Source organism: Aotus nancymaae, unplaced genomic scaffold (assembly GCF_030222135.1).
Source record: "Aotus nancymaae isolate 86718 unplaced genomic scaffold, 86718_ANA_hifiasm-v0.15.2.pri h1tg000028l, whole genome shotgun sequence".
NCBI classification, from domain to species: Eukaryota; Metazoa; Chordata; class Mammalia; order Primates; family Aotidae; genus Aotus; species Aotus nancymaae.
This window is the reverse complement of record NW_026988441.1, coordinates 9,007,970-9,022,317: the sequence shown is the minus strand read 5'-3', so window position 1 is coordinate 9,022,317 and position 14,348 is coordinate 9,007,970. Positions and strand designations below refer to the sequence as shown.

The 14,348-nt window shown below is 46.6% G+C and overlaps 1 protein-coding gene across 2 annotated transcripts in view; it reads right to left on the bottom strand.

The window, feature by feature from the left end:
- The window catches only part of NOVA2 (NOVA alternative splicing regulator 2), a 34,484-nt gene that overhangs the window by 3,470 nt on the left and 16,666 nt on the right, over positions 1-14,348 (bottom strand). For both annotated transcript variants that reach the window (XM_021668527.2, XM_064381144.1), the window contains exon 3: positions 11,431-11,597. In XM_021668527.2, the coding sequence (XP_021524202.2) occupies positions 11,431-11,597 (167 nt within the window). The remainder of the gene's footprint in view (positions 1-11,430; positions 11,598-14,348) is intronic.

Sequence of the window (14,348 nt, the reverse complement as noted above, 5' to 3'; positions counted from 1 at the left end):
ATGTCACACACTGGATCAGGAATCCAAGTACTTAGATTTCAGTCTCCTTCTAACTCCAGGGAGGAGAACTCTCCAGGATGAAGAAGTTGGTCATTTGAATATGGTGATTTCCCTCTTCTCAGTTGGAGAGCAGCCCATCCTTCAACCACCTGTCTGTCCCAAGCATCTGCAAGTCGGATCAATCTTAATTCCAGTGGGGACATTTCAAAACCGGTCATCTCCTTTTGCACCTTCAAGAGTATTTCTACACATAAATTCTTCCCTCTCAAAAATCATTCCCGTGTCCCCTTAAACCCTGGAGGTGTTTAGGAAATTCATGCGGTGGTGGTTTTTGGTTGTTGAAGGACTAGCGGGCGGATGGGGACTATCAGTGGGCAGGACCACAGGTGTCTGTATCCCACAATTGAGAGTCAGTCCCTCACAAGGAAGAGTGGTAACTTTTGTGTGTGTGTTTGTTTGTTGGGATTACAGATCTGAGCCAGGCTGGAGGGGAGTGGCTCGATCTCAGCTCAATGCAATTTCTACCTCCTGGGTTCAAGTGATTCTCCTAACTCATCCTCCCTAGTAGCTGGGATTACAGGTGCCCACCACCACGGCTGGCTAACTTTTTTGTATTTTTAGTAGAGAAGGTTTCACCCTGTTGGCCAAGCTGATCTTGAACTTCTGGCCTCAAGTCATCCAGCCACCTCGGCCTCCCAAAATGTTGGGATTACAGGCGTAAGCCACTGTGCCCAGCTGCTATATGAATGTCCTGCTGGACAGTCATGCTGATGAATAGCCTGTTTTAAAATCTCTGAGCCCTCGTCTGGGCACAGTGGCTCACACCTATAATTCCAGCACCTTGGGAGGCCAAGGTGGGAGGATCACTTGAGCCCAAGAGTTGGAGAGCAGCCTAGGCAGCATGGCACGACCCCATCTCTACAAAAATAAAAAATAAAAGCATTAGCTGGTGTGGTGGCACATGCCTGTAGTCCCTGCTACTCAGGAGGCTGAGGTGGGAGGATCACTTGAGCCTGGGAGGTGGAGGTTGTAGTGAGCCATAATTGTACCACTGCACTTCAACTTGGGCAACACAATGAGATCCTGTCTCAAAGAAAAAAAAAAATCTCTGAGCCCAGAACCCAACTGACACAATGAGACACTATTTCAAAAAAACAAAAAACAAACAAAAACCCCAAAAACCAAAAACCAAACAAACAAACAAAAACTCTGAGCTCAGAGCCCAACCCCATGATACATGTAAGTACCAAGGTACCAAGTATTGTTTGCACGGTTTTAAGAGCTACTGAAATTCCCAGGAATGCAACTACAGTAAATCAAGAGTGGACTGTGCTTTGTTTTACTCTGCACTTTACTAAGAGTTTTCATCATTTTAGAAAACTTAGTCTCCAGTATTACACTCTGGATCACTTTACATCTGTAGTTGTCTCACTTAGCCATGCTTAGGTGTAAGCAGCTGCCTAATTCATTATTTCTTCTATTGTGGTCCCGACCAAGTATTTATTTATATATTAAAATTCACCTTGGCCAGGCACAGTGACTCACACCTAATCCAGCACTTTGGGACTCTGAGGCAGGGTGGATCACTTGAGCCCAGGAGTTCAAGACCAGCCTGGGCCTCATAACGAAACCCTGTCTCTAGTAAAAATACAAGAATTAGCCAGGTGTGGTGGCATCAGCCTGTGGTCCCAGCTACTTGAGAGGCTGAGGTGACAGGATCACCTGAGCCCAGGAGGTTGAGGCTGTAGTGAGCTGTGACTATGTCACTGTACTCCAGTCTGGGCAACTGAGCAGACCCTGTCTCAAAAACAACAACAAACAAAAAAATAAAATAAAATTCATCTTGTTTTATAACAAATCACCTTCCTTTTATTTCTTCTTTACTTTAAAATGTCTCATGGGATAAATAAAACACAGTATATCCATACAATGAAATATTTGGCAATAAATTGAATGAACAAAATACTGATACATGCCATAGCATGGATGAATCCAGAAAACATTATACTAAGTGAAAGAAGCCAGTTACAAAAGACTACATCTGAGTTCATTTACATAAATGTCCAGAATATGCAAATCCACAGAGCCAAAAAGTAGATTTGTGGTTGCCAGGGAATGGGAGGAGGGGGACTGGGGGTGACTGCCTACAGGTATAGGGTTTCTTTTGGGGTAAAAAGTTCTGGAATTAGATAGTGTTGATGGTTGACCAAATACTGTATGATTCCTTTTACAGAAATGTCCGGAATAGGCAAATCTATAGACACAGAAAGTTTATTTGTGGTGGCCTGGGGATAGGGAGAGGATGAGTTGAGATGAGGGATTGAGGGGTCATAGCTAAGGCGATCAAGATTTCTTTTGGAGGCCAGGCTTGGTGGCTGATGCCTGTAATCCTAGCATTTTGGGAGGCAGAAGCCGGAGGATTGCTTGAGCCCAGGAGTTAGAGATCAGCCTGGGAAAGATGCTGAAACCCCATTCTACAAAAAATAAAAATAAATTAAGTGGATGCAGTGGTGTGCACCTGTAGTCTCAGCTACTCAGGAGGCTAAGGGATCACTTGAGCCCAGGAGTTCGAGGCTGCAGTGAGCTATAATAGGTGACACTGCACTCCAGCCTGGGTGACAGTGCAAGACCCTACCTCTAAACAAAGAAAGAAAAAAAGGATTTATTTTGGAGGCAATGCAAACATTCCAAAACAGATTATGGCAACAGGTGTACTATGTGAATATAATAAAAGCCATTGAGCTGTACACTTTACTTATTATATATTTTATGTTTCATTTTTTTTAATAGACAGGGTCGTGCTCTGATACCCAGGCTGGAGTGCAGTGGTGCAGTCAGAGCTCACTGCAGCCTTGTACTCCTGGGCTCAAGTGATCCTCCTGCCTCGGCCTCCTAAAGTGCTGGGATTACAGGCATGAGCCCCCATACTAGGCCTAGAGCCATATACTTTAAATGGGTGAGTTGTATGTATGTGAATTATATCTCAATAAAGCTGTCAAAAAGTCATATGAGTGTAGGCATGTCTATATATGTATATATCAATAGTGTTTCAGAGAGTAAAGTGGACATGACAAAATATTTGTAGGAGAAAGTGGGTATTGCTGTGACAGAGCTGTCCATGTTCTGTTCCCTGTTGGTCTCCCTGACTTTATTTTGATTGATTGATTGATTGATTTGACACAGTCTCACTCTGTCTCCCAGGCTGTTCAGTGGCACCATCTTGGCTCACTGCAACCCCCATCTCCCATGTTCAAGCAATTCTCAACTGACTCGAGATTGTTCAACTGCACTCCAACCTGGGTAACAGAGTGAGACTCCATCTCAAAAAAAAAAAAAAAAAAAAAATCCAGGCATGGTAGCTCATGCCTGTAATCCCAGCATTTTGAGACTCTGAAGGGGTCAGATTGCAAGTTTGAGACCACCTGGGCAACATGGCAAAACCTGGTCTCTATAAAAAGTACAAAAATTAACTGGGCATGGTGGTGCATGCCTGTAGTCCCAGCTACTCGGGAGGCTGAGGTGGGAGGGTGGCCCGAGCCCAGGAGGCGGAGGTTGCAGTGAGCCAAAATGGCATCACTGTACTTCAGCCTGGGTAATAGAGCCAGACCTTTTCTCAAAAGAAAAAAGGAAAAGGGAAAAGAATCTTCTGGTTTGTAAGTGTTTGGAAGTATAAGAAAAAAAAATTCTTCCTCTATTTTAGGGTAAAAGAGACTAATGAGGTGTAACAGCTAAATACAAAGCATGAATGTTGACTGAATCTCGGATTGAAAAATCCTCTATAGCTATAAAAGATATTTAGGGCAATTTGAATATGGACTTTCCAATGAGATAATAGTATAGAATTAGCATTTTTGTTTTTGTTCTTAGGTGTGATGCTGGTAATACAATAATGTAGGAGACTGTCCTTGGAAGATACTTGTTAAAGAACTTAGGAGTAAAAAAAAAAAAAAAAAAAAATCCGGGCATGGTGGCTCATGCCTGTAATCTCAGCACTTTGGGAGGCCCAGGTGTGCAGATCACTTGAGCTCAGGAGTTTGAGACCAACCTCGCCAACATGGTGAAACCCTGTCTCTGCTAAAAATAAAAAAATTGGCCAGGCGTGGCGGCACGCACCTCTACATTCCCAGTTACTTGGTAGGCTGAGGCAGGAGAATCGCTTGAACTCGGGAGGCAGAGGGTGCAGTGAGCCGAGATTGCGCCTCTGCACTCCACTCAAAAAAACAGAGTCATGAGGTCTACAACTTATTTTCAGATGGATCAGAAAAACAAATCAAGACAAAAATTGTGTGTGTGTGTGTGTGTACACACACATGCATATGCATGTGTTCATGCATGCACAAATGTTAACTGGTGAATCTAAGCACAGTGTATAGGGACTATCCTTAAATGTTTTCAAAATAAACAGGAAAAAAAATCTATGCCCTAACATTCCCTTTTCCTCTTCTCTGCTTTTTTTCCCTTCATAGTATTTTTCACTCTCTAACATCCTCTATATTTTACTTATCTCCCTGTTATTTTGTGTTTCTCTGTAAAAGAATTTCAAATCCACGAAGTTAGAGATTTTGTCTGCATTGTTACTACTGGGTTTTCAGTGCCTAGAACAGTGCCTGGGACACAGTAGATACTCAGCAAAGGGTGGGGGAATAAATAGATGCATGAAGACTGAAGGATGACATGCCCAGAGGCCCAAGCAGGAAGGGGAATGGGTGGAGGCAGCAGGTGTATCTCACCTGGTGGCCGTGGGGAGTGGTAGAGTACTGTGCAATTGGGCCGCCAAACTCAGACTGACGGGCATTTTCTAGATGAGTTGGAAATGCTGATTTGTAAAATGTGAAGCATCCTAGTTTTTAAATGTTGGCAACCTCTTCAAATGTCTAAGGACCACTGTGTAGTATAAACAATGCAATGTACGAGTCAGGCTACCCATTTGAAGTCTGTGCATACAAATCCCCAAAGAGCTGCCTTAGACTCTGGAGTCACCTGCTTGGGTTTAAATCCTGGCTCTCCCACTGATGCTGGGCAAGGGACCTAACCTCTTTGAGAATCAGTTTTCTCATTTGTAAAACAGGGATATTCAGACTTCCTCCATAGGACTATTATGAGGCTTAACTGAGCTTATGCATGAAATGGTGAGCTTGAAATCCAAGCACAACCACAAGTAGCTGGAACTGAGTGTGAGCTGTGTCCTTCAGGTGACTCACAACTGCTACCACTGACAGATTACACCTCAGTCCTCATGTTTCTGCTTGGCTCTGTGGGCGATGTCATCATCCATTCATTCAAATAAGCAACATGTGCTGAGTACTGTGTGCCAAGCATAGGGCATCATGCATGTGTGCAATTAATATATGTCCATAGAAGCACTCAATAAATGATTACTGTCATTGTTATCCCCATGGATGGAGCTGGACCTAAATCCCACATGTGTGGTACAGCTATTATGGCAAATAGTCTGGCAGTCCTTCAAAAAGTCAAACTTAGATTTATCATATGTCCCAACAATTCCACCCTAGGTATCTACCCAAGAGAGCTGGAAATATATATCTACAAAAAAACTTGTACATGAATGTTCAGAAGCATTACTCATCATAGCTAAAATAGAAACAGCCGGGCACGGTGGCTCACGCCTGTAATCCCAGTATTTTGGGAGGCCGAGGTGGGTGGATCATGAGGTCAGGAGTTCAAGACCAGCCTGGCCAAGATGGTGAAACCCTGTCTCTACTAAAAATACAATTAGCCGGGTGTGGTGGTAGGTGCCTGTAATCCCAACTATTTGGGAGGGTGAGGCAGAGAACTGCTTGAACCCGGGAGGCAGAGGTTGCAGTGAGCTGAGATTGCGCTACTGTACTCCAGCTTGAGTGATAGAGCGAGACTCTGTCTCAAACAAACAAACAACAACAACAACAAAAAAGCAAAGGGAGAAACAACCCAAATGTCTATCAACTGATGAACAGACAAGCAAAATGTGGTCTATCCATACAATGAAACATTATTTGGCTATAAAAAGGAGTAATGTTTTGACACATGCTACAATATAGATAAATCTCGAAAGCATTATGTTAAGTGAAGAAAGCCAGACACAAAAGACCATATATTATATGATTCTATTTATATAAAAGATCCAGAATAGGCAAATCCACAGAGACCAAAAGTAGATTAGTAGCTGGAAGAGGCTGATATTAGGATCTGGGGGAATGGTGACTGACTGCTGATGGGCACAGGGTTTCTTTTTGGCATGATGAAAATGTTCTGGAATTAGATGGTAATTGATGTACAACTCTGTGAACATACAACAAAACTACTGAACTGTATACTTCTAAACAGTAAAGTTTATAGTATGTAAATTAAATCTCAACAGAGCTGTGTTTTTTTTTTGTTTTTTTTTTTTAATCACCAGGAAAAACCAACAGCCTGACAAATCAAAGGGATGGAACAGCATGTTCACAGCCAGAACCAGGAGTAATATGGTATTTCGTCTGTGACACAGTATTTTAGAGCAGTGAAGGAAGGATAGATTAGCCAAGAAAAGGTTTGAGTACAAGGGGTTAATCATATGGGAAAAATAAAGTTAGGTTTTTTTAAAAAATTTTTATTTATTTTATTTTTTAATAGAGATGGGGTTTCTCCATGTTTGTCAGGCTGGTCTTGAACTCCTGACCTCAGGTGATCTGCCCGCCTTGGCCTCCCAAATTGCTGGGATTACAGGCATGAGCCACCGTGCCCAGCAAAGTTCGGTTTTAAGAAATTCCTACCTCTTCCATCTCCTAGTTGGCAGCCTATAAAAGTCCCTTTACATCTCAGAGCCTCTTTTTCCATATCTGTAAAATGGGCATACTATTCCTGATCCAAACAATCTGCAAATATTCAGTGAGACACTGGCAGCCTGCTCTCTGGTAGTCACTCAGTTAGCAGGGTTGCTGCTTTTACAACACAGCAAGGTCCAAGTCCTAGGTTTTTGTTTTTGGCTTTTTTTTTTTTTGAGACAAAATCTTGCTCTGTCAACCAGGCTGGAGTGCAGTGGTGTGATCTTGGCTCACTGCAACCTCCACCTCCCAAGTTCAAGTGGTTCTCCTGCCTCAGCCTCTGGAGTAGCTGGGATTACAGGTGCCTGCTACCATGCCCAGCTAATTTTTGTATTTTTAGTAGAGATGGGGTTTCACCAGGTTGGCCAAACTGGTCTTGAATTCCTGGCCTCAAGTGAGACACCCACCTCGGCCTCCCAAGGTGCTGGGATGACAGGTGTGAACCATTACATCCAGCCTCCTAATTTGTTCTTTAGTAACTGTGTGACCTTAGGCAAATGTCTTCACCTCTCTGTGCCTCCTCATCTCCAGCATTAGCATAACCACACCTACCCTATATTATTATTGGAAACCTTCTTCTTCCTCTTTTTTTTTTTAGACAGAGTCTTGCTCTGTCACCCAGGCATGATCAGTGTAGTGGCATGATCTCCGCTCGCAGCAACCTCTGCCTCCCGGGATCAAGGGATTCTCTTGCCTCAGCCTCCTAAGTAGCTGAGACTACAGGCGTGCACCACCATGCCCAGCAATTTTTCTAGAAAATAGGGTAATAATAACACCTTTCTTAGAGTTGTGGTAGAACAAGCAATTTTTTTGTATTTTTAGTAGAGAAGGGGTTTTGCCATGTTGGCCCTGCTGGACTTGAACTCCTGACCTCAGGTGATCCATCCACCTCGGCCTTTCAAAGTGTTGGGATTACAGGTGTGAGCTACTCCTCCCGGCCTGTTATTGGAAACTTTCAATGACTAAAGTGATGCCCAGTGCGTGGCACATGGGAAGCCCTAAGACAATGGCAGCTGCCTTCATAGTAGACCCTGAATTGTAGAACCACAGCATCTTAGAAAGATCTGCAGGTGCAGACTCGCAGAATGTTGGAATCCCAGGACATCAGAACAGTAGAATCTTAGATAATACATGCTTAGAATCTTGGAATCACAGAGCCATAGAATTGTTGAAGTTTTAGAGCCAGAAAGACCACAGACCATCTGCCCCAGTGATTTGCAAGCCCATGGAAATTTTCAACTACTACTACTGCTACCACTACGATTACTAGCACCAATAATAACAACAAAAGCAGCACCAACAGCTAACACAGTTTAATACAGTAACTTATCTAGGTTCTACCACAACCCTAATAAAGGTGTTATTATTACCCCATTTTCTAGATTGGGAAATAGAGGCACAAAGAAAGAACTTGTATAAGTTCTTTCACAGGTAGTGAGCAGTAGAGTCAGGATCTGATCCCAGGCCAGAGTCCATGCTCAGATTCCTAACCCTTACCAGAAATATTGATTCAGTGGTTCTGGGCTAGGACCCATGAATCTGCATTTTAAGCTACCCAGATGACTCAGATATCAACTAGGGCTGAGAACCACTTGTATAACCCAGAGGTGGCAATCTGGTGATCCTCAGGCCCCAGTCAGGCTGCAGCTGTATTTTTTTTTTTCGACCTTCATAGTGTTTTAAAACAGAGTTGGCCTAGCCCAATGGCTCATGCCTGTAATCCCAGCCCTTTGGGAAGCCGAGGTGGGTGGATTGCTTGAGTCCAGGAGTTTGACACGAGCCTGGGCAACATGGTAAAACCTTGTCTCGGCCGGGCGCGGTGGCTCAAGCCTGTAATCCCAGCACTTTGGGAGGCCGAGGCGGGTGGATCACGAGGTCAAGAGATCGAGACCATCCTGGTCAACATGGTGAAACCCCGTCTCTACTAATACAAAAAATTAGCTGGGCATGGTGGCGCGTGCCTGTAATCCCAGCTACTCAGGAGGCTGAGGCAGGAGAATTGCCTGAACCCAGGAGGCGGAGGTTGCAGTGAGCCGAGATTGCGCCATTGCACTCCAGCCTGGGTAACAAGAGCAAAACTCCGTCTCAAAAAAAAAAAAAAAACCTTGTCTCTACAAAAAATACAAAAATTAGCTAAGGGATGGGCGCAGTGGCTCGCATCTGTAATCCCAGCAGTTTGGGAGGCCGAGGCAGGCAGATCACCTATGTTCAGGAGTTCAAGACCAGCCTAGCCAACATGGTCAAACCCCGTCTCTACTAAAAACACAAAAAATTAGCCAGGCATAGTAACAGAAGCCTGTAATCCCAGCTACTTGGGAGGCTAAGGCAGGAGAATAATTTGAGCCCAGGAGGCGGAGGCTGCAGTGTGCCAAGACCACGCCATTGTACTCCATCCTAGGCAACAAGAGCGGAACTCCATCTAAAAAAAAAAAAAAAAAAAAAAAAAATCAACACAAAAATCAGCCAGGCATGGTCGTGCGCACCTGTAGTCCCAGCTATTCAGTGGACTGAGGCAGTGAGGTGGGATGATCACTTGATCCTGGGAGGTCGAGGCTGCAGTGAGCCTACATCACACCATGTACCCCAGCCTGATGACAGAATGAGACTCTGTCTCAGACAAATATATATTAATAAATGAAAAAACCAGAGTCAACATTTTAAAGTGAGGTGATCTAAAAAATGTCTGGCTTCTTTTGAAAAATTTAGAAGATGTGGTTAGCACTATGTCCATGTTCCCAAAGTACAAGAATTGGGTGGAGTTGAGTGGCAGCCTCTCCCTTTAAAGAAGGCATACCCTTTCCAGAGAGTAACAATCCTCAAGCATTCTGTTCCCTTTTTGAATACTTTAGTTATTTAATTTGTAATTTGTAATCCCTGGTTTAGTCCAGCTGCTGTACTGTAATAAAAGAGAAACTGAGGCCTAGAGAAGGAAAGGGGCTCTGAGTAACACAGCAAGTCCAAGGCAGAAAAGTAGACCTGTTTCCTGACTCAAAAATCTCATAACAATAACAACAGAACATTCTTTGGGCTTACTTTCTATACATTACACACACAAGCTATGTGCTTTTCAAACATCAACGAACACTAACCACCACCCTTACTTAAGGAGGCACCATAATGAATCTCATTTTACAGATGAGAAAAACGAGGCATGGAGAAATCAAAGTCACTTGCTCAAGGTCACACAGGAAGAAAGTACTGTACGGAGAAGCATTCAACTCAGCAGCAGAGCCCCGAGCCTGAGTCTTCAGCTGTGATCACAGTCTTTGGAACACTCGAGTAACAAGGCAGAAGATAAATCCTGGTTCTATAACCTTTAGACTCCACTGTTTCAAAGCTCCTGTGGATTAGGCGGGAGGCGGTGGAAGGCTCAGGCACAGATGGTGCTGACCCCATTTTCCCTGCAACATTCACAAACTCCTGATGAACCCTGAGTCCCTTGTGGCCACGACCAAGGCAGAGGGAAGAGGCAATGCCCTCACCTCCCTGTAAACTGTGGATAACTTGTGCCCTGCTGGTGGGAAGGGATTCGGGAGAAACCTGGCGGAGAGCGAGGAGCGGAGTCGCTTCAGCACCAAGGACAGCGGCCGCGCTCCACGCCCCAAATCCGCTGTCTTTTTTTGGGGGAGCGCTCCACCCTGCAACGCTCCTCCGGGGTTCTTCGCCCACTGTTTCCCCAAGAGGTTGAGGAAACTCAGGCCCGTGGTCTGCTTCACCTCAGGGCAAAGTCAGGACTCAAGAATTCCAGATTCCTTTTAACGACGCCCTCTCTCCTGTCTTTGCCTCTAGGTAGACGTTAAGGAGCCCTCGCAAGGGGCCCTCCGGCCAGCCTAGGGGTTTTCGCCCCATTGCACGGAGTATGCAAGCACAGGGGAGTGGGGACGGGAGAGAAAATGGGAACGAGCCCCGCTTTCCCGTTCCCTTACGCACTTCCGGGTCCAGACCTCGCGGCCCGGGGCTTTGAGGGGCACCCACCTGCCCGGTGCGCACCGTCGTCATGGCAACCGGAGAGGCCCGGGAAGCGATTGGCCACTCCCTGCCACTCCCCTAGGCCACCGCTTCCCTGCAACTGAGGCAACGGAGGGGCGCTACCCTCCCTCTTCCATTCCTTCCTGGAGAGGGCTGTGTAGAAGAGGGACCCGCCTCCTCTCTCGCTAATGAAACACCACCTCTACCCCCATACGTTAATTATGGAGGGAAGGAGGATGAGAGGCCATTTGTAATTACACTCTTCTGGATGTGGCTGAGCTGTCACTGAGGTAACTTCCGGTGATAACAGGAAGTGGGAGGCAGGTCGTTCAGAGAGACAATGGGATGAGGTGGAAGGGAGAAGAGGAACTAGAGAATCCTAGGAAGGAAGGATCAATCAGTAGGGGATCAGGTCACATTCTCCCAGATCTTCACTGCCTCTCTGAATCGAGCCCATTCCAAGTGGTCTGGAGTTTTTTCTATACTATTAGAGCTGCCTCTCTAAGAATAATATTAACCACTGCCGTGTGGTCTTTGACTAATGAGGTTTTTATCAGCTTTGTCCCATTGAACCTCATAGTAATGCAGTGGTGTGGGAGGAATGTTTCTTCGTAAATATCACCAGCTTTACAGTAACCCAGTCTCTGCCCCAGCTGACCTGCTTGGCTCTGTCGGGGTTCATCGTGGTTTGGGGTTGAAGGATGTTGACCACCTCAGGCTTGGTCATCGCTTGTGGGATTTCTCGGACCTTCTCGGCAATAAAGCTGTGCACAGCATTCAAGGCCTCTGCCGTGCCCTGGACTAGGCATACCCGCTCTGTGGTTCCTGTTGAGCAAGGGAGAGAGAGGGTGCACTCATCAGACAGGAATGGGGGCATTCCTGAGAGACGGGCTCCATTTAATGGAAGGGCAAAGCTGAGGTCCAGAGAGTGGACCTGACTTATCACACGGTGAGGCTGGGGGAGTGGGCATGGGCTCCCAGGCCATGATGGGTAGCTGGGAGAATGAGTGGAATCCTGTTTTAAAATCTGCATTTCATCTCCCTCCCCTAAAACAACCTCTAGGGATGGAAGAATGATGCTTAAGTGTTTTGCGATGCCCACAGCAGCCCGGGGCAGGGGAGACAGGGCTCAGCTGCCTCTTCTCAGTTCTTGCGGCTCTCCGGTTGCTTTGGCAACCATTCACTCACTCCGCTCCCCTCCCCTTCTGGAAGCAGAGAGCTCAGGCCTGCAACGGTTGCCACAGTAACTGGAACCCCCTTATCGGTCTGGCTGGCCGGGTCCTCAGCCCACCCCCAGGGGGACGAGGGACGAGGCCCGGTTGTCATGGCAACCCCTGAAAGCCTGCAGCGTCGGCCTCTGGGCTTTTTGGAGAGGATGGGGGAAGAGCTGGGGGATGGGGGAGGCAGAGGAGAGGCCTGAGTGCCTGTCTGAGCCCACCAGATGGAGGGCTGAGGGGTCGGGGAGGGCAGGGGTGTGGACAGGGGAGAGCAGGGTCAAAGACTACTCTTGAAGGAGTAGGGACCAAGGAACTGGGGAGGGAGGTGGGTGGGTGTCTTTCCTGGAGATTCTCCAGATACTGGCTAAGGCTCTGTCCTGGGCATCCTTCTCATTTCTGCATGAGTGTGTTGGGTAGCGGAGGGAATGGGGAAGAGAGAAACTGGAGGGTGTTGAGATATGTGCGTGGGAGAGACTCTGGGTGACACTGTGACTAGTGTGTGTCTGCGAGGCTGTTTGGTGAGTGGTGTGTGTGTGTGTGTGTGTGTGTGTGTGTATTTGGGCAGGACTGGCTAGATGATCCTAATCTGTGTTTGTAGAAGATAAAGTGTGAGACTGCCTTATAAACAGACCATGTAACACAGTGATTCCGGTGAAGATGTTTGTGTGTGCCCTTGGGTGTGGGACAGACTTTGGTGTCACTTTGATGATCAAGGTTATGTAGACTCTTTGTGAGACAGAGCTGAGTGTGTGTGAGAGTTTGAGAGAAAGAAACAAAAGAATCTCACAAAGTGGCATTGAGGCTGCACAATAAATACATACCACTTTGAGACTGGATGGCAGTGTGTGTGTGTGTCTGCATCTGTGTGTTTACGTGTGTTTGTGAAAGTGAAAGAGATGGACACACTTCTGGATGTTTCTAAGACTATTTGGATGACGTGTGTGTGTGTGTATGTATAGGAGACAGGCAAAATCCTAGGATTGGTGTGTGTGAACATGAGAAGGAGAGAAAGAGACAGACAGATAGACTCAGGTGTTGGATTGTAGGACTTTTTGGATGACTGGTGTGTTTGTGTATGTGTGTGTCTGAGCATGTGAATTAATTACAGTGAGACAAAGAAAACTTGACCGGTCTGTGTGAGAATGTGTATGCTTGGGTGAGCCAGGATATGTGCGATGTGTGGAGTGTGAGTGTGTGTCTCTCTCTCCCTGAAGGGGATCCTGCCCCTGAGAAGGCAAAAGATCTTGAGTGTGGCCGGGTACAGTGGCTCAAGCCTGTAATCCCAGCACTTTTGGAGGCTGAGGCGGGCAGATCACAAGGTCAAGAGATTGAGATCATCCTGGCCAACATGGTGAAACCCCGTCTCTACTAAAAATACAAAAATTAGCTGGGCATGGTGGTGCGCACCTGTAGTCCCAGCTACTCAGGAGGCTAGGGCAGCAGAATCGCTCGAACCCGGGAGGCAGAGGTTGCAGTGAGCTAAGATCATGCCACTGCACTCCAGCCTGGTGACAGAACAAGATTCCATCTCAAAAAAAAAAAAGGGGTCTTGAGTGTGTGCCGCGTGCCTGTGTGTCTGGGATACCTGGGGTGTGTGTCAGTGTCCAGTGGCACTTCAGTGCAGCACGCCGGTGCCACCACCCTGACTCCTCAGCTGCCGTTTCCCAGTCTGGCAGGCCAGCCTCGCCATGTGTCTGGGCGTCACTGTCTGTGGGTCACTTGTGTAGCTGACATCCCCCACCCGCTTTGGGTCATGTTCCTCACTCTTAATTCCCCGCCACCCCAGAACAATGGCTTGGTCTGAGCCAAGGGTGAGTCAGCCTGCAGTCTGCCTCCGTCTGGTGTAAATAGGAAAGGGTGTGGGTTGGGGTGGGAACTGGGAGGAGGGGTAGAGAGAGGTGGATGCCCCAGGAAGAGCTGGCCGCGGGTTTGCATCTCTGAAGCTTCCTTCCAACTCAGAAGTCTTTGACCTCTCATCCCCTCGTAGTTCTTATATGGGGACCCACAGGGACTTTGAGGGGGGTTCGGTTAAGCCTCGAAAGTATCTAATAATAACAGCTGACCCTTATACAACCCAAGTGTCAGAGACCATTCTAAGTACTTTTTTATTTTTATTTTTCTGAGACAAGAGTCTCGGCTCTGTCACCCAGGCTGCAGGGCAGTGGTGCAATCTTGGATCATTGCAACCTCCGCCTCCCAGTTCAAGTGATTCTCCTGCTTCAGCCTCCTGAGTAGCTGGGATTACAGGTGTGCACCACCACACCCGTCTAATTTTTGTATTTTTTGTATAGATGGGGTTTCACCATGTTGGCCAGGCTGGCCTCAAGTGATACACCCATCTCGGCCTCCCAAAGTATTG